The sequence below is a fragment of the Rhinoderma darwinii genome, chromosome 2 (genome assembly GCF_050947455.1).
Source record: "Rhinoderma darwinii isolate aRhiDar2 chromosome 2, aRhiDar2.hap1, whole genome shotgun sequence".
NCBI lineage: Eukaryota > Metazoa > Chordata > Amphibia > Anura > Rhinodermatidae > Rhinoderma > Rhinoderma darwinii.
This window is the reverse complement of record NC_134688.1, coordinates 403,219,663-403,239,670: the sequence shown is the minus strand read 5'-3', so window position 1 is coordinate 403,239,670 and position 20,008 is coordinate 403,219,663. Positions and strand designations below refer to the sequence as shown.

General features: G+C 42.0%; 1 protein-coding gene and 1 long non-coding RNA gene across 2 annotated transcripts in view; one reads left to right on the top strand and one right to left on the bottom strand.

Moving 5' to 3' along the window:
• The window catches only part of LOC142743373 (4-hydroxyphenylpyruvate dioxygenase), an 89,650-nt gene that overhangs the window by 61,954 nt on the left and 7,688 nt on the right, over window positions 1-20,008 (top strand). Inside the window, exons 7-13 of the mRNA XM_075854096.1 lie at window positions 2,205-2,294; window positions 2,606-2,712; window positions 4,456-4,533; window positions 9,421-9,583; window positions 12,277-12,348; window positions 13,821-13,943; window positions 17,973-18,089. Of these exons, the coding sequence (XP_075710211.1) occupies window positions 2,205-2,294; window positions 2,606-2,712; window positions 4,456-4,533; window positions 9,421-9,583; window positions 12,277-12,348; window positions 13,821-13,943; window positions 17,973-18,089 (750 nt within the window). The remainder of the gene's footprint in view (window positions 1-2,204; window positions 2,295-2,605; window positions 2,713-4,455; window positions 4,534-9,420; window positions 9,584-12,276; window positions 12,349-13,820; window positions 13,944-17,972; window positions 18,090-20,008) is intronic.
• LOC142743374 (uncharacterized) lies at window positions 2,186-18,055 on the bottom strand. Its single transcript, XR_012881551.1, has 3 exons — window positions 17,100-18,055; window positions 4,246-4,334; window positions 2,186-2,743 (listed from the first exon to the last, which is right to left on the bottom strand). It is a non-coding gene; the product is annotated as an uncharacterized LOC142743374 (long non-coding RNA).

Here is a 20,008-nt window from a genome sequence, read left to right as displayed (position 1 = left end):
AGGACAATCTGTAGTTTTCATTGGTACCAATTTGGGGGACACACGGTTTTTTGTTTACTTTTTAATACATTTTTTTGGCAAGCAAGGTGACCAAAAACCATCAATTCTGACAATTTTTTTTAGTTATTTTTTTTTACAGTGTTCACCGTGGGCTATAAATGCCAATTTTACTTTATTCTGCGGGTCGATACGATTAAGGCGATACCAAATGTATATCGTTTTATAAGTTTGGCAGCGTTTGCGCAATAAAATCACTTTTTTTTTAAAAATAATTTATTTTTTGTGTCACCATATTCTGAGAGCCATAACTTTTTTATTTTTCAGCCAAAAAAGCTGTGTAAGGGCTTGTTTTTTGAAGGACCGGTTGTAGTTTTTATTGGTACTGTTTTACATGCGACTTTTTTATCACTTTTTATTCCAGTTTTTGGGAGGGGTGGTGATAAAAAAAAAGCGATTCTGGCATTGTTTTTCTTGCAGTGTTCACCGCTCAGGAAAAATAACATTATTATTGCTTATCGTTTGGGTCGTTACGGACGCGGCGATACTTAATGTTTTTCCTATAATAAAATACTTACTATAGGAAAAAAGGCGGTTATTGTTTTTATTAACTGGAAACTTTTATTTTTACACTTTTATTCAACAATTTTTTTTGTCCCACTAGGGGACTTGAAGGCCTGCACCTCTGATCACATCGTGTTGATGCCGATCGCTACAAACCACTAAGATACCGCGATCGCTCTGGATCGCGGCATCTAAGGGGTTAATGGCAGGGATCGGAGCTATCTCCATTCCCAGCCGTTACAGCAGGGTGTAAGGGTATGTGCACACACACTAATTACGTCCGTAATTGACGGACGTATTTCGGCCGCAAGTACCGGACCGAACACAGTGCAGGGAGCCAGGCTCCTAGCATTATACTTATTTCAGATTTTCAGAAGTTTTTTAAGCCACTCGCGATTTTCGCTGCGTTTTTAACAGCCGTTTTTGAAGCTGTTTTAAATAGAGTCTATGAAAAACGGCTCCAAAAACGTCCCAAGAAGTGACCTGCACTTCTTTTTCGTGGCCGTTGTTTTACGCGGCCGTCGTAAAAAAATGGCCCCTTGGAACAGAACTATGTTTTTCCCATTGAAATCAATGGGCAGATGTTTGGTGGCGTTCTACTTCTGATTAGGGTATGTTCACACGCAGTGTTTTCAGGCGTAATTCGGGCATTTTACGCCTCGAATTACACCTGAAAAAACGCCCCTAATACGACAACAAACATCTGCCCTTTGCTTGCAATGGGAATTACGGTGTTCTGTTCCCACGAGGTATAATTTTACGCGTCGCTCTCAAAATACAGCGCATAAAAAGACACCCGCGAAAAAGAAGTGCATGTCACTTCTTGGGACGTTTTTGTAGCCGTTTTTCATTGACTCCATTGAAAAACAGCTCCAAAAACGTCCGTAAAATACGCCGCGAAAAATGCGAATTGCTACAAAAACGTCTGAAAATCAGGAGTTGTTTTCGCCTGAAAACACCTCCGTATTTTCAGACGTTTTTGGTCACTGCGTGTGAACATACCCTTATTTGGCTGTTTTTCTGGCGTTTACGGCCCGAAAAACGGACGAAAATAGGCCGTGTGAACATACCCTTACATACATACAGTGAGTAAAGTGAATCCTGGACACATCTGTGCCAATAATCTACATGGACCCGTTATATGTTTGCTTAAAAAAAACACTTAAACGTTTCTTAGCGTGAGCTACTAAATGATCTGCCAGGCTCTGATCACACTTGCAAAAAAAACATTCTGAGTGACATATTGCAAAGCCTTATTTGTGTCAATAATTAAAGAAGGCAAACAGGAAATTTTCAGCCAATAACTAACGTTTTTGTTGGAGACTAGAAATCCCAAACCTCATCACCAAGTCTTTCTTGCTAAGGTCCCTAATTTCTTTGATGTAGGTGAAGATCCATATATGCCAGCCGTTCCAGCATTACTGGGCAGTGGTGCCCTGGTCTGATACCTTAATTTTAGCTCTAGGAGACCTGACTGTGCATAAAAAAATGTAATCTCCAAAATATTGGGTTCAATCTCCAGCCAAAACTGTATTTTCACTTCTTTCATGTAGATTGACTTTTTCATGAACTGTTATATTATGCGCCATGCAGACATATATTCCCGCTATTATCTAACTACTGACAGAAATGTTTATTTAAAGAAAGCCAAGGAACGTGGCGCTGTAGCTGTAAAGGAGCCTTGGATTGAAGAGGATGAAGGTGGCAGAGTAAAATATGCAGTCCTACAGACGGTAGGTTTTGACTCTCTTTAGAGTTGCTTGAATTATCCGTTTCTCCTCTGACACCAGATATTCTTATTGAGAGCTTCTATTTGTTTCTCTATTCCCTCAGGCTCTGCTTTGTCCACTGATTAAACTATTTCGCTTTGATCACTGACTTCTCTCTGATGAGCCAGTTTTCCCTTCTGACAGTGACTGGGAGGGGAGGGGGGGACTTCATTTCACTTCCTAGGCTATTTGCCTGGAGCGAATTCTTTCTAGTAGTAATGATAGAACTGGTAGCTGTTGAATACACATTCACATTCACTTTTTTTCTTTTGCAGTATGGAGATACTACACATTCGCTCGTTGAATACCTGGGGCCATATCAAGGTGTCTTCCTCCCAGGTTTCAAAAAGCCTCTGTACGGTGACCCAATGTTAACTTCATTGTGAGTAAGACTGCAGTAACGTATAAAGGAACTGAATAAATGTAATAAAAAAAAAGATTGAAAAGATTTGTCTGTATACACAATAAATGGAGAATCACGCATTTCCCTAGGTTTTTATACATTCTGTAGACGTCTATCGAAGATCTATAAGCTTTTTTTTCTATGTTGTACACAAATGATCAAATGCTTATGCCTGTCTATAATGCTAAAACTAATAATTATAAAAATAATAATATAAAAATAAAATCCTAGCGAATGTATTCATTATACCGATATCTTATTTTCTGTTATGTTGATTAAAAAAAGCAGATCTGTCAACTGAAAAGGCCGCCGTAGGTAAGGGAAGCCTATTATAGCGACAGATCCGTTCTCCAATTAGCCAAAACGCACAAAAAATATGGTGCCATTTGGTTAATAGGAGTGTTCAAAGAATACACCAGACTCAAAGTTATGAGCCTGGTGTATTCATGAGGAGAGCAATCACCGATCCTCCTCACAGTGATTTCCGGGCTTCTGTGTATGCAGATACACAGAAGCCATCCGTTAATCATACCTGAGAGGGGCGGGGGAGGACTACTTCCCTCATTAATTCATCGGACTCATAACACTTCTATTAGCCAAACGGCACAATATTTTTTTTTGTGCCATTTTGGGGAAGAGTAGGGCAGACCTGTTCCTATACTAAACTGCCCTTACTTGGGGCAGCATAGTCTGATGACAGATCCACCTTAAGAATGAATTATTTTGTCCAGAAGGGTAGATAAAAAAAATCAGAATCACTAAAAGTTCCATACCAGCATATTTGTAATGTAAAAAAATTACAACAAATACTGCACAGTAGTGATCTAGTTAAACTGATGGCAACTAAGTTGTTAAAACTCAGTTTTTAAAGTATACATTATTACTGCTGCTATACATGAATATGTTCTAAAATGTGTCTATATATAGCGATTTTAGAGTGGTTTAGGTTTGTCAAAGCTGATGACAGGTTCCCTGTTATTTAGTCAGGGGGTTGTTTGGAGCTGTAATGCTGCTGAACAGATAGCTCACAGGAAATTGTCCTTGATAACCACAACACTACCTGCCAAAAAGTATAATCTTCTCCTTAAAGGCTATGTAAACCTTTGAAATCGTTTTGTTTTTTTTAAAATAAAAATGTCAGAGACATGCGGGACACGCTGACCTGACGGATATAGGATTTAGCGCTAGATATAGCTGCTCTGTATACAGAATACAAAGCAGCTGTATCTCAAAAAGTTAAAATAATTTTTAATAAAAAGTATTTAGAAATTTGCACAAAACACAGTCATTTTTATTTAAAAAAATAAATAAAAATAAAAAGGATTTCAAAGGTGTACATAGCCTTTAAATTACTAAATGCATGGTACCAATAAAATTCCCTAACCCCCTCCAGTAATTTTAAATGTGTCACTAATTTCTTTCACAATTATTATGATTTGTAAAACCTATACGAATTTTTTTTTATAAATAAGATAAACTGAATAAAAGAGAAAATAACATTTATGTCCATACCCGCGGCACACTGTTACTATCATTTATCATGATACAACTCCATTTTGACTGCAGTATTATTTTATTCACGTGATGGAATTACACCGACACTGTTAAAAAATGGAAAGACATTATTTCTATAGCTACTAAAAAAGCTTTACAAGCCACAATATATCCGAAACTTTGTGTACCACATTAATGCACAATAATTCTTCATTCTCCTTCTCACAGGCCATCCGGTTGCCTGAACTTCATTGATCACATTGTAGGAAACCAGCCTGATGATGCAATGGAGCCCGTTGTGAACTGGTAATCTATAAGTGTAGACACACTACATAGGTCTGTTCATACTGCCACCCACTTATGTAGCTTCATTCTGCAGAATAATGGCATTGCTTATTTATGTAGTGTAACTTTACAACAAAAATCCACCTTAAATACATTATAAAGACCTACAATTCTAATTATTAGCACTTATTTTAAATGGCATTTTACTACAGATGATCCCTTCTTCGAAAAGAAAATGTTGGAAATTTACAAACCAAAATGTTCCAGACTTCTGTCTCAAATTGTAACAAACACACAAATTTATTATGTGTTTTAGACCCTTTTAAACCTCACTCGACGGTTTTTAAATGTGTCGTATGCAGCTGACCCCTACGCTGCAGATGGCACGGGCACAGCTTCTAAACCTGCGCTATAATAGTACGGCGTAGTGTGGCACTACCCACGCGGTACTAAGTACAGTACAGTGTGCAGTAAAAAGTTAAAGATAGTTGGTGAGGTGATAACATTCACATATACAACCACCATTGTATTGTATGGATTGGTAGTGTAGACCATTTACTGTATTTCCGTTTACTTAGTATATTATATTTTATAAAAATTATGCCATGGAGCGCTGCCTGCTGTACCACAGAGGTATGCACCCTAGAATGATTGCTTGTGTAGGAATTTCGATGCCTCACAACGGCTCCATTTGGCGACACATGGAGTACCGGCAGGTCTGTCATACATATTCATAGGGACTCCATGTGCACAGCCTTCCACGACCCTCCGATCATATGTTTTCCTCTACACTTTAAATATACATAATAAAACTGGATATTGCTTTTGGATACCATTATATTTAAAAGCAATCAGAAATTCTTAAAGAATATAAACTCCACTATTCCCATAGATAGTTTGAAAAAGTTAAATCTATATATCTGGACCACAGGCAGTTACGCTGGTCCCACTAGATCACTAGGTATTGGAAAGATTGTAGATTAGTAGATATATAAAGAAACACAGAACTGTGAAAAAGTTTTAGGCAGCAGTGGAAGAATGCTGCAAAGTGAGAATGCTTTCAAAAATAGAAGTGTTAATACTTGTTGGTTTTATCAATTAACAAAATGCTAAGTAAATGAATAGAAATCGAAATTAAATCAATATTTGGTGTGACCACCCTTTGCCTTTAAAACAGCATAAATTCTTCTAGGTACACTTGAACACAGTTTTTGAAGGTAATCGGCAGGGAGGTTCTTTTAAACATCTTAGAGAACTAACCACAGATCTTCTGTGGATGTAGGCTTCCTCAAATACGTCTGTCTCTTCCTGTTATCCCAGACAGGCTCGATGATGTTGAGATCAGGGGCCATATCATCACTTCCAGGGCTCCTTGTTCTTCTTTACACTGAAGATAGTTCTTAATGACAATGTCAGTATGTTTGGGGTTGTTGTCCTGCTGCAGAATAAATTTGGAGACAATCAGGAGCCTCCATGAGGGTATTGCAAGATGGATATGTATCTGCCTGTATTTCTCAGCATTGAAGACACCATTAATTCTGACCAAATCCTCAACTCCATTTGCTGAAATGAAACCCCAAACTTGCAAGGAACCTCCACCATGCTTCACTGTTGCCTGCAGACACTCATTATTGTACCGCTCTCCGGCCCTTCAGCGAACAAACTGCCTTATGCTACTTACAACCAAATATTTCAGATTTTGACTCATTGGTCCAGAGCATCTGCTGCCATTTTTCTGCATCCCAGTTCCTATGTTTACACATCAAAGGTATGGCTTTTTGGGCGCAATTCTTCCATGAAGACCACTTCTGGCCATACTTCTCCAAACATTAGATGGGTGTACCTGGGTCCCACTTGGCCGACCACTGCAGCTACAGTGCTCAAGTTTGCCCCTTTCTTTGTGCTTCTTTAAAAGAGCTTGAACAGCACATCTTGAGACCCCAGTCTGCTTTGAAATCTTTGCCTGGGAGAGACCTTGTTCTTGCAGTATAACTACCTTCGATTTTTGAAAGCATTCTTACTTTGCATCATTCCACAACAAACCATTGCACAATACTGTACATAATTCCAATAAGAATATTATCCTACTCTAGAATCACAAGTAGAAATGCTACATTAGAACATTTGTATTACACTCATATTGAATTATCATCCTGATTCTAATTTTCCTGTTTAACCCCGTCGTGCACAACATAATAGCACGTCCTGGTGTGGGGGGTGATGTATGGAGCAGGCTCACACGCTGAGCCCGCTCCATACGCTGAGGGTGTCAGCTGTGTATTGCAGCTGACACCCTGGACTAACGGCCAAGAATAGCACGATAGCGACTGCGGCATCTAAGCCGGTAGAAAGAGGGGGCAGCCCCCTCAGACAGCACATCCGCCCCCCCTGCGAAGCGATCGTGGGCTGCCAATGGTGGTCATGGCAGCCCAGGGGCCTAATGAAGGCCCCCAGGTCTGCCTTCTTTCTGCCTCTGTTAAGTCGCAGGGCTCAACACAAGCCCGGAAAAATGGAAATAGACTGCAATACATGTATTGTACCAGCGATATAATGATTGCTGGTTCAAGTCCCCTAGGGAGACTAATAAAACGTGTCAAAAAAGTTTAATAAAGGTTTTAGTAGTGAAAAAAAATAATAAAATCTTAAAAGTAAAAAAAAAACGTTTCCCATTTTTGCTCTGAAGTAATGTAAAAAATGTAAAAACAAAAAAATTGCATGATGAACGCCATAAAAAAAATTATAACATCAAAATCGCTGTTTATTGGTCAACTTAGCCCTCAAAAATGTTTTCTAAAAAGTGATCAAAAAGTTGTATGTACCTAAAAACTACAGCTTGTCCTGCAAAAAAAAAAAAAAGCCCCCACACCGCTCAATCGTTGTTATTTTTACCGCACGTGAAAATCCATAAAAACAAAACCCAAAAAACAAAGGAGGAATAGCAGTTTTTTTCCAATTCCACCCCACAAAGATTTTTCTTTTCCGTTTCCCGGTACATTATATAGTACTTTAAATAGTGCCAACTCCTCCCACAAAAAATAAGCCCCCACACCACTCCATTGATGGAAAAACAGGAAGTTATGGCTCTTGGAAGGCGGGGAGTAAAAACTGAAAATGAAAAAGCAAAAAATGTCTTAGTCCTGAAGGGTTTGAGGCTCTGTTCACACTTGTTACTACTATTCTGTAACGTTATGCTTTCTTTTTTTGAGGGTCAGAATAGCATAGTATGCTGCGCTATTCTATCTAGTAAAATAAATGGATACCTAACGGAAACTTGACAGTCCAATTATAAGTCCACGGGAGAAAAAAAAAATCCCTTAACCCATCATGACCCATCATAACGGATCTACAACACTATTGTAAAAAGTGCCTTAAAATGAACAATCATCTGAAGGGGATATATTTTAAGCATGTCTGATAAATTTTCCAAACAGACTTCGACCAGTTAGAACATATTAACATTGTGACAGCTTGTTACAGGTTGTATCACATATGTAAGCTAGTGAATAGACTCACATAAGAAAGTAGAGTTTACTAGTTTGTTTTATCTGGACTTTGTCTATTTGAGCACCATGAAGGACCTGTCACTGCTTGCTCACTCACCCCTTCACATGGGTAGAGATCAATAACATCACATTATTCAAAAGCACAAAAGGAAAATAAAGGAAAACACCAGTTGCGATGTATTCATTAACAAGCCTAAAGTCCATGCCTGGGAAGGACAATCTGTTCCACCTAGTTCTAGTCTAAAATGATAGGTTGTTATAATGCAAATAACAAAGAACAAATTACTGTGTAGTGGTTTTACTGTGGCAGAGGTGCCCATGTTTGGGTATTTTCAGCAGGTGCAGCATTATATATACATCGACTACGCTATTACTTCCGGCAAAACTACAGATCTGGTGCACAATAGAGACAAACGGAAACCATGGGCACCAGATCAGGTCAATATTGAAATCAATGGTGATGGAAACGGAAAACCTCTGGTTTCCATTTGTGTCAGTTAGTGTCTGTTCAGGGTCCCGTGCTGATGGAAAGCTCTGACGGAACGGGACCCCAATGCAGATGTGAACAAAGCCTAATGATTACAGCAAACACTCATATTGTGCTCAACATATTATATCCATACAAATAATAAATAAATATAAGGCTATGTTCACATCTGTTCTTAGAGCTACCGTTGTAGATTTGGTCAAATTTGCCCACGCCGATAATTTTCACATCAAAATGACAGACACCTCGGTGGAACTCGACAAACCACGTTGTAGGTCAATGGAGTCCGTCGGGCACCGTTGGTCTCCGTCATGCAATGGATCGGCACTGCATTGTTTCTTCAGTTATTAACACAGCCCAGTTGGTCATTTGATCACATAGGTGCACAGCTTGTTACTAGACACATCTCTGAGAACTGAACTGTAACTATAATCAGTCCTGCGGTTGTGTAATCATCACATGACCAGGACGGCTCTTCATCCCCTGGTAGTAAAGAATGAAGCCTCCAATTCAATGACTGCAAATAAAGACACTAAAGAAAATATACTGGAAAATGACATCACTTTTCATTACAGAATGAATACACTTTATTTACTGAAAATGAATACTCCTATAAAGTGTACCTCCACTTGTGATCTACCGCCCGACCTGACCTCGGACATGGAAAGACTCTCCTGCACAATGGCGGGTACATTTGTGGTAACCATACAACATCTGGACAGTATCGTGCACAGGTTTAACTCTAGTTTGGCGTCGTGTCTTTACCACGCCAAATGTACCGCCCAGCGTGCAGGAGTATCTCTCAACGCCTAATATCAGGTCGGATGGGAGATTACAAGTGGAGGTACACTTTAAAGTAATGGCACATTATTTGTAATTTATAATGACACAGTTTTCATTATTTCTATCAACCATTAGGTATCAAAAGTGCCTGCTCTTCCATAGATTCTGGTCTGTAGATGATAAACAGATTCATACACAGTACAGTGCGTTGCGCTCAATTGTGGTGACAAATTATGAGGAGACTATAAAGATGCCAATAAATGAACCAGCTCCTGGGAAGAAAAAGTCACAAATACAGGTAAAAAGTGGCTCCACTAAAAACATTTTTTTAAAGGGATTCTCTGGGACGTTAACATTGCTGGCCTCTTCTAAGGATATTTAAAGGGGATATTGCACTGATGTTTAACTGCTTGAGAAAGACTTACTCTAGGGTCGAAACGTTGCAATGTTTTGGTGAATAAAGCTACCCAGCTTTCTTAGGATCAGAAATGACTGCTGTTTTTTTCCAATTTCTCTCGGTATGGTGGAGCTGGACTGACTGAAGCTCGACACTGCGTGCACCGTGCATACACTATCTGAGGAACAATTTTCCATATTTTAGTAACTGTGATGTGCTACTGGTCTCTACATTCTGGATACTTCCAGGGCCAGGACGCTGTTTACACATGCATGTCCAACCAGCAGTCTCTATAATCAATTACGCTACTTCTAATTATTGCTTGTTCTGGTTAACTTGTATTATCTGCCTCGGGTAGGTTTGCGAAGCATGTGCACAGAATTTATGACGTTTCTATGATAAATTTTAGCATTTAATGATAAACAATATGGGGGGAATTTATCAAATCTTCTACGGCAGTTTTCTGGCCTAGAAATGTTGGAAATGGCTTAAAAGTCGCAATTCACTTAGTAAAGGGGCAGGGCCATCCGCAGTTTAACAAATGTATTATAATTTACGCAAGAAGCTGGCGTAAATTATAGCAGAAATCTGCGCCAGTTCTTACATGGTGTAGATTTCACTCTGTGGCCAGGGACATAACAGGGTAGGCCCCGTATCGCCTCTCCCCCCATGATCGGATATTAAAATAAAAAAGATTACTCACCTCACCGCTCCACTTCTCCCCCCGGATATTTTTAGGCTCCCCCATCAGGCCGTGGCGGATACAAGGTACTGACGGCGGGCAAACGGATTGAAACGTTCTTGCTTTTCTTCTGTGTGACTATTTGGGCACAATACATTTTTCACTATTGAATTGGATGCTGTTGCCTCCACTACTATTTTGGATATATTGCGAATGAAGGCCTTCCCATTCAGGGCCAGCTCCAGGTTTATGTGGGCCCTTGGGCGACAGACTTAGTGGGCCCCCTTGCAGGGGAACTCACGGCGGTAGTAGAATGGCAGAAAACGTCACTTTGTGCCCCCATATAGAAGTTGGGCCCTGTTTATACCCTCATGAAGGAGTTAGGCCCCCAGTTTCTACCCCCATAAATTTAGTGCCCACAGCCGCCCTCCCAGGTAGTGCCACACATCCCCCCCTCTTGGGTAGTGCCACACAGCCCCCTACCAGGTAGTGCCACACAGCCCCTCCTCCCAAGTAGTGCACACTCACCCCCTCCCTGGTAGTGCCACACAACCCACCTCCCTGTAGGTAGGCCTTTGGGGCTCCCTGTAGGCGTGGAATCCCCAACCAGAGAATTGTCGATGCTCTGGCTGGGGATTCCACTTCAGGAGAGCCCCTGATGTCACTGTCCATATATGGACAGTGATGTCCCGGGCAGAGTGCTACTAGCACTCTACCTGGGACTCCTGCTCTGCTCCTGACATCACTGTCCATATATGGATAGTGATGTCCAGAGCAGAGCTGAATTCCCGGGCAGAGTGCTAGCAAAGGCTCTGCTCCAGCGAAGCCCCTGACATCACTGTCCATATATGGATAGTGATGTCAGGGGCAATACCAGAGCCAAAGTCCCAGGCAGAGCACTGCTAGCACTCTGCCTGGGACACTGCTTTGCTCCTGACATCACTGTCCATTTATGGATGCAGATACTATTGAATGTGGTCTCGCTACAGCTGTAGCAGCAATAGCGGCTGCTAGTGGGGCCACTGGGCATGGGGGGGCCTCATAGCAGCCGCTACAGCGGTAGTTACACCGCTTCCTAGACGGGCTCCTTCTAGAAGCAGAATCCTGTCTGCAACACCCTAGTTAGGGACTTCAGTCCTGGAAAAGCCATGATGGCAGCATCAGCCACTTGCCCGGGCTCACCGGGTGCTGACGCCGAACCTGGTCTGCTGCCGTGCTACCATATGGTTTGTTTGGAGTGCCTCATATATGTCCTCCTTGCGCTGGACGTTGTGTGCTGCACTCTTGTATGCGCTGCAGTATGTTTATGAAAGCCTTAGAAGATCCGGAGGAGGATAAGCGGGGCGGTGAGCTGAGAGACGATCCAGGGAGAGTAGCGAAGCTGCAAGTTCTTTTTTTCTGTCCAATCGGTGAGGTGGAAGGGATGGCATGCCAATGCGACCACAATGTCGTATCCTACTCCAGCGGAGCTGAAAGCTAAGACTAGCATATAAAATGTTAGTCTTAGTAAGCCTGCCCCTATATCTTTTTACATGATATCGGTCTGAGTCTTGTTATGATCCCATTTTTTTGTGATTTTGATATTTGATATACTGAGCACCGCACATTAACTTAGTACATTGAGACAGATCTGCGGGATTATATCACTTTTTTGTGCGGTTTTGTGTAGTTTCCATAGACAAAATCTAGAGTATGCTGTGGGTCTATTAAAGTTGAATGTATGAATGTGTATGTATAAACACATTGTGTTCATATATATTGTGTACATTGTGTTCCCAAGACCTTAAGTGTGGGACCGACTTTTATACATGAAAGGTGAACCACTTGTTTATTTTGCAACTATTCATTATAAAGCCATGATTCCTACATAATTGAAAATTAAAAGTAATGAGTAATTTTCACTTTCTTTCAGGAATATGTAGACTACTATGGTGGAGCTGGTGTGCAGCACATTGCTCTTAACACTTCCGACATCATCAAAGCAGTGAGTAATTCAGACAGATAGGTACAAAAGAGAAGGCAACCGAGGGAGGGGCAAGTCCTCCGCTTTGATCTCCTTGCTGTTTGACTAAGAGGGTGGTGTGTTTATATATGCGAGTCTGTGCATGAATACCTGCATATGTTTTGAAACATGAATGTTGTTATGTATATATCGTCTTCTTTTTGTTATGACGAATTTAATATTAATGAATGTGCGTGTGATGACATATGTATAAATTCTGAAAATATGCTTACAACATCCATAATTTATTAGTGCATAAAAGTAAGTATAAAGTCATTACATGCTATGGCACCCACTGGCATAATGCAGAAGAGATGCTGTAATGTAAAAACTTCTGTCTGGTCACAGGACCCTAAAAAAGGGGTTGTAAAAATAGTTTTCTAATGGTCTAAAGTACAAAAATGATGTAATCACCTTAGCAATTCTTACCCATTGCCGCAGCACCAGTCCTGTGTGGCTCCTTGTTGACACTTAGGGGTGATGACATGTCTTACATAATGGCTGTCTACTGTGTTGATGTTTCGTCCATAGCGATTGCCCGCTGCAGGTACTATGGATGTCCTCTGCTGTCACTATAGATGACACGTCATGTGATTTAAAAGCTGCCCAGGTGATGTTTCGCTCATGGTGATTGCCTACAGCAGCTACGTAATGTATCGCCATATGGATGAGGCGCCATCAGGCTAGATTGTAATGTAGTGCCACGGGAATAGATGAGAATCAGGAGGGTGAGCATATTGCAAGGTTTATTATTTTTGCATTTTAGGCTATTGGAAATCCATTTTTAAATCCAGGAAACCCCATTTAAGGCCCCATGCACAAGACCGTAAAAATTCTCTGTAATTGCGGACCCATCCACATCTATTGGCCGCGGATACCTTTCCGTATCGCTACGGATAGGTGTCCGTGCCATAGAAGTGTACCGCAAAAGATAAGACATGTCCTATATTTTGCGTTTTACAGGCCGTGCTCCCATACGTTGTATGGGAGGACGGGCCGAGAATGCGGGCAGCGGCCCGCCATTCCTGAAGTCGCAGGCCGTGATTACGGGCACAGACGTGTGCATGAGGCCTAACTAATTCAGAAGTTAGAGAGTGAGCCAGTTTGGTTCTGTTTTTTTTCTTAGAGATATTGAAATTTTTTGAGTTTTGTTGCGTCAACCATTTGTAAAATTAAGTACAGAAAGTGTAGTCATACTGGTCGTCTTCTCAGAAATAGATGACATTTTGTCATCTAGTTCATCTGTAACAATAATCAATGTTTGATTGGTGATGGTCCGACCACCAGAACCCCCGCCAATTAGCACAATGAAGGAGCCTCTTCACTGTTTACACAGGTATAGCTGCTTTTCCTTATTGTGGCTGTGCCTGGTACAGCAGCTTGTTCCATCCACTTGAATTATAAATGTTTTCTTATGAAATTGTATCACAATTATGATTTTTACATTTCTAAAGGTGAAGAATCTGAAATCTCGTGGAATGCAGTTTCTTTCAGCACCGGACACCTATTATGATGACCTGAGAAAAAAATTAAAAAGTGCCAAGATCACCGTGAAGGAGGATATTGGTGTGCTACAGGTATATTTTTGTAATACAAAATGTCAATGTATTACAAATAAAGGAGACCAAAGACACAATGCAATATTTAGCCATAGACACAAAGATTTGGCTATGACCAGATAAAAGTTCTAAACAGGGAGTAAATAGAAAATGCTGGGCCCCGTCGAGCATTAACCAGCTCCATGTGAAAGTTAGGGTGAAGGCACACTTTCCGGACAATTTGCAGTTCAAAAATAGTATAACTCCTGCATGGTCTGACAATTGATGATCATAAGACAACTGTGTCTTTGAGATATACTGTGATACACATGTGCTGCCATATGTACCCCAAGAGAAATACTAAGTTTCCATATGTGACCAATCTACTATGCAGATAAGACCCCAGCCCAGAACCAAAGATTAATTCAGACACAAGATCCAAAAATTCATATGACCCTAGACCAGACTCCAAAATTAACTTCAACCCCTGCATTAATTTAGACTTTAGACCCCCAAATTAATTCAGACTCCAGACCAGACCCAAAGTTAATTCAAACCCCAGACCCAAAAATTTATTTAGACCTAAGACAAGATTATTTTTTATGGCCACATTATTAGATTGTATTACTTGAAAGGGCCACAATGAAACTAAAGTTGCTTAGTAGAAACTAAGTTTATTTCAGGAACATCACATTCTATAGCATTGCATCATATCGTCCTGCAAACAGATGAGGTGCAATATGGTTGTGACATGTTGGAACATTATAAAAAATACATCCCAGTAGGATGGTACCTTATAGCCTTGTTTCAATCTCCTTTAGTAATGTAGGTGGAGCAATCATGGGTCAGCTATTGGAGAATCTAATACTGCAGTGGAGGTGGCAGCAGAGCTGAAAGCAATACACATCACCATGTGGCTCTTGACTAAATTCCACAGACAACTACTAAAGTCAGCCCCTGCCTAGCTAGCTCTCTGCTTAGTCATTCCCTACCCTGCTGACCTATGCTCAAAAGTGAATTTCCACCCTTGAATACCATTTTGTATTTTTTGTGCTCATTATTTTCTTAATATATCTTTATAGTTGTTGTGAGCTAAATCCACTGCATATACATAGATTTAAAACATTACATGCTGGCTACCTGCAGCTGCCACTAGAGGGAGCTTACAGAATATTGTTAAAGGGAATGTGTCGCAAATTTAAAAAAACATTTTTAGTTACTTATTTTTATTATATTTTTTATGTTTTTTTGCTTTCTTCCACAAGGCAGGAAGTATTAAAAATTAAATAATTTGACGTGTTTTCCTATGTTGGCAACCAGAGGGAATACTTCCCAGAATTACAGCGAGGTGAATCAGGCAAAGCAAAATAGCACTGCACTAATCGGCAGCCCCTTCTCTCTATCCTGCACTGATAGAGAGAAGGGACAGCCCTTTCTGTAATAAAAGTTAAAGAAATTCATACTTACCCGGCCGTTGTCTTGGTGACGCGTCCCTCTCTTCACATCCAGCCCGACATCCCTGGATGACGCGGCAGTCCATGTGACCGCTGCAGCCTGTGATTGACCTGTGATTGGCTGCAGCGGTCACATGGGCTGAAACGTCATCCAGGGACGGGCCAGGACGTCGGGCTGGATGTCGAGAGGGACGCGTCACCAAGGCAACGGCCGGGAGACCGGACTGGAGGAAGCAGGAAGTCCTCGGTAAGTATGAACGTCTTTTATTTTTTACAGGTTGCTCTTTATTCTGATCGGTAGTCACTGTCCAGGGTGCTGAAAGAGTTACTGCCGATCAGTTAACTCTTTCAGCTCTCTGGACAGTGACTATTTACTGACGTCGCTTAGCAACGCTGCCGTAATGACGGGTGCACACATGTAGCCACCCGTCATTACGGGAGCTCCATAGACTTCTATGGACTGTCCGTGATGTTATTACGGCCTGAAATAGCACATGTTCTATCTTTTTCAACGGCACGGGCACCTTCCCGTAAGAAAACGGGAAGGTACCCGTGGCCAATAGAAGTCTATGAGCCCGTTATTACGGGTCGTAATTACAACCCGTAATAACGGGAGTTTTTACGGTCGTGTGCATGAGGCCTAACTCTATTTTTTTGTTTTGCAGGTTCTGCTCGACCGTTTAGACTACTTCGATGACCTACGTTTTAAAAAAAAAAAAAATTGTTAACATGGGTTGTGTGGGGGAGTTTGTGTTTGAATAAAAAAATATTTTCTTAGGGTGTATTTACACTGTGCGGTTTTGCCGCGTTCTCGCCACACAGCCAAAAACCACATCTAAAAAATTGTGGTAAAAACGTTTTTTGATATACACTGTTTGAATACATCCTTAGGCCCTGTTCAAATCTGCCTCAGAATTCCTTCCTTCCCATCCTAATACCAGCCTACGGCCGCCCCAGCGTCCGACCATCACTACAGATGGTCTGGTACTGGATAGTACCCGGCTCTTCCCGATACCCCTGGTGGCTGTGGGTACCGGGGTAATAATGGGGGGGTTAGTGCTAGCTCCCCACCTTAGCAATGGACGTCATTAAATAATAAAGTATTTAAAAACACAGTGACATAATAAAATATTTTTTTATGGAAATAAAATCGGGGCCCACACAACCCTTTTTTTTAATAAAATGGTGAAAGTAAAAAAAAAAAGTGGATCGAAGGAGTCCAACGAATCTACGATGTAGTCCAAACGATCCAGTGAAACCTGCAAAACAAAAAAAAATAAAGTTAGTGATATGCTGCTGCTTCTTACTGCCTTGCTCTTACTGTGAATCACCATGTAGTTACACGGCGATTCACAGTAGGTGCAAGAAATGAAGGAGTAGCGGCCGATGAGCGCTGTTGATCCTTCAAAGTCGCCGATCAGCTATTTTGAAGGATCAGCGGCGTTGTAAAACTGTGAACCATGTAGCAGTGGTTCACAGTATTACAGCCTTCTCCCATTCAAGTGAATAGGGGAAGGCTGTAATACTGTGAACCACCGCTACAGGGCGATTCACAGTTGGAGCAAGAAACGGAGGAGTAGCGTTGTTCGCCACTGTTCCTTTAAAACCGCTGATAGGCGGCTATGAAGGATCAGTGGCGCACGAGCACCCCCCCACACACACACACACAACCCCCCCAAACATGCAACCGCGCCACACACAAACCCCCCAAATATGTAGAAAACACACACACACACCTTACCTGCAGTGCGGTCGGTCTTCACCTAAACGGCGCCAGCTTTCCCCCTACAAACCAGATTCTATGCTGAAAATAAGCCGTGTGAACATTCCCTTAGAACTCTGTATCTGAAAAAAGGTGCTCCGAACATTATAGCTTCTGTATATTAGGAAAATTAGCAGTGCGTAATTTTGGACCTAGAAACATGGTGTTAAAAGGTGGAGATTTATTTTAAGCTGGACACATTAGATAGGTAATGACCAAACATGCTGATTATTTCAATAGAGAGAAGAAAACAAGTCTTATAACGCAATAAAACAAATCTTGCGTGAAGAAATCCTACATACCTGATTGTTTCCTCCATATGCAACTAGGGGACTGCCAGGAGGCCCCCATACACCAAGACTGATTTAATGTGTATGAGCAGGTTTAACAATAATGTGAGACAGACGATGTAGTCTATGTTTATATCACGCTCTAGAACACAGTTTTTTAAAGAAACTGACGGATTCTGTGCAAACTTAGGCCCCATGCACACAAATGTGCTTTTGCGGCCGCAAAGAGACTGGACTGCAGAAAGAACGTGTCTTATTACGGCCGTGTACTGTGGTCCAGGCTCATAGAAAATAATGGATGCGGCCATGAACACGGCTCGCTATTTGCGGGCAGCTCGTGGGTGACACTCCGCGGCCGGCCGACCTGAAAATCACGGCCGTGCACATGGCTACGGTCGTGTGCATGAGGCCTTATACCAATACATTTGGATCCATTTCCATGTATTAAAACCTTGTCTGTCTGGATATCGTTTGAGAGGACAGACTAGCATAGCGGCTCAAAAACCAAATGTCAACATATATTTAAAAAAAACACTGACTAATGCTGACTTAATTATTTCAGGAGTTAAAGATTTTGGTTGATTATGATGACAAAGGATATCTTCTTCAAATCTTCACCAAGCCAATGCAGGACAGACCGACCCTGTTCCTAGAAGTTATACAGAGATATAACCATTATGTGAGTCACTTTACAAAATGAGATCAGGATGTATTTACAACAATGTAGAAGGATGCAATTCTACACCAATTCTAACCTCAGCAAGTAGTAAAGCATTTGCATTCATTGCCTAAGCTGCATAAAGTAGATGAAAGCTAAAGGGTAATTGACTACTATGGTTTTAGTGCATAATTGCACCTTTTGAAGAATGTTTCTAATCAACATGAAAATTATTTACTAACACTGCTCAAAAGGTATAAATATGACCAAAAAGAACCATAGAAACCAGTCAGGGAATGGCTTTAAATCTCAGGCATTGCAGATAAAAATATGACAGCTGATTAGTAACCTTCAACTAGATTAATATGTTTAAAACTGTATATATGACCAAACTTTAACATGGACCTGCCATAGTCAATCATACTGCTATATCTAGGAGCAACATGTGATAAGAAGCATTGAGAATATAGATATGTTATATATTGAAAACTATACAGTATAAAGTTAGGGGCCTCACTTCTCAGCTCTATCAAGTCCAGAAGATGGGCCCCCATGTTTCCATGCAGTGACTGACAGCTTTCCCTGTATAAATGTGCACAGTGCCGGCGTCAGCACCCGGCGAACCCGGGCAAGTGCCGGGGCCCACTCGCCCGCTGACGCTGCAGTCATGGCTCTCCCCATGGCTGCCATCCTGGCTTTCCTGGGGAGTGCAGGGCCGCTCCCCCAGTAAATTTCTTAGGGCCGTTCTCCCCCCGCCGCGGCCACGCTATTCCTTTAATATCCCTTATCTGTGGCGATAGGCACGTCTGCTAGAACATGCCCCTCCTCTTCCCTGATGCTGCCCGCACTGCCAGAGTAGTGCATGAGCGCCAGAGAGAAGACACCGAGGAGAGGCAGCCGGGCTGAGACTGAGGTAAGCACAGTCTTAAAACAACGGAGCGCCGCTCACTGCACCCAGCCTCCTGCCCCTTATTAACTTTAAAAAGTCATCGCCGGCCGACACGAGGGAATAGGGGGGGATTTTGGGTGTTTGCAAAGGGGGGAATTTGGCTGTTTGCAAAGGGGGGATTTTGGCTGTTTGCAAAGGGGGGATTTTGGCTGTTGAAAGGGGCGGGTCTAAGCATCTCGACTGATTGCAAAGAGCTCTATGAAGTGGGCATTATCTGCAAGGGGGGTGTCTGAGCATCTATGACTGCTCAGTACCCTCAGCGGTCAGGGTCTGACTTGCAGAGTCACACTTGCAGTATTCTTCTTCCTCATAGAGCCCTTAGTCAGATGCTCAGACCCAGGGCCAGCATCAGCACCCGCTGCCCTTTGGGTGGGATCACTTGGCCGCCGGGTGATTCCTTATGCTTTGGCTGGGGATTCCGCTCCTGGAGGAGCCCCTGACATAACTGCCCATATATGGACTGTGACATCATGTGCTCCTCTGGGACCGAAATCTCCGGCCAGAGCGTTTGGCAACAGAGGGGGGTGGCACTATCTACAGGGGGCAGTATGTGGTAACATCTACATGGGGCTGTGTGTGGCATTAAACACAGGGGGCTGTGTGCCATTATCTACAGGAGATGTGTGTGCCATTGTCCACAGGGGGCTGTGTGTGCCATTATGTACAGGGGGTGTGTGTGCCATTATCTAAAGGGGGGTGCCATTATGTACAGGGGGTGTGTGTGCCATTATCTACAGGGGGGGTGCCATTATCTACAGGGGTGTGTGCCATTATCTACAAGGGGGTGTGCCATTATCTATACTGTATATATTGAGGCACAAACTGCGGGCCCAACTTTTATATGTGTGCACAAACTGAGGCCTAACTTCTATATGGGGCACAAACTGCAGTTTTACTGCAGCTTTAAGTGAGTTCCCCCGCAAAGGGTCCCACTAAGTCTGTGTTGCCCAAGGGCCCAAATAAACCTGGAGCCGGCCCTGAATGTGCAAAC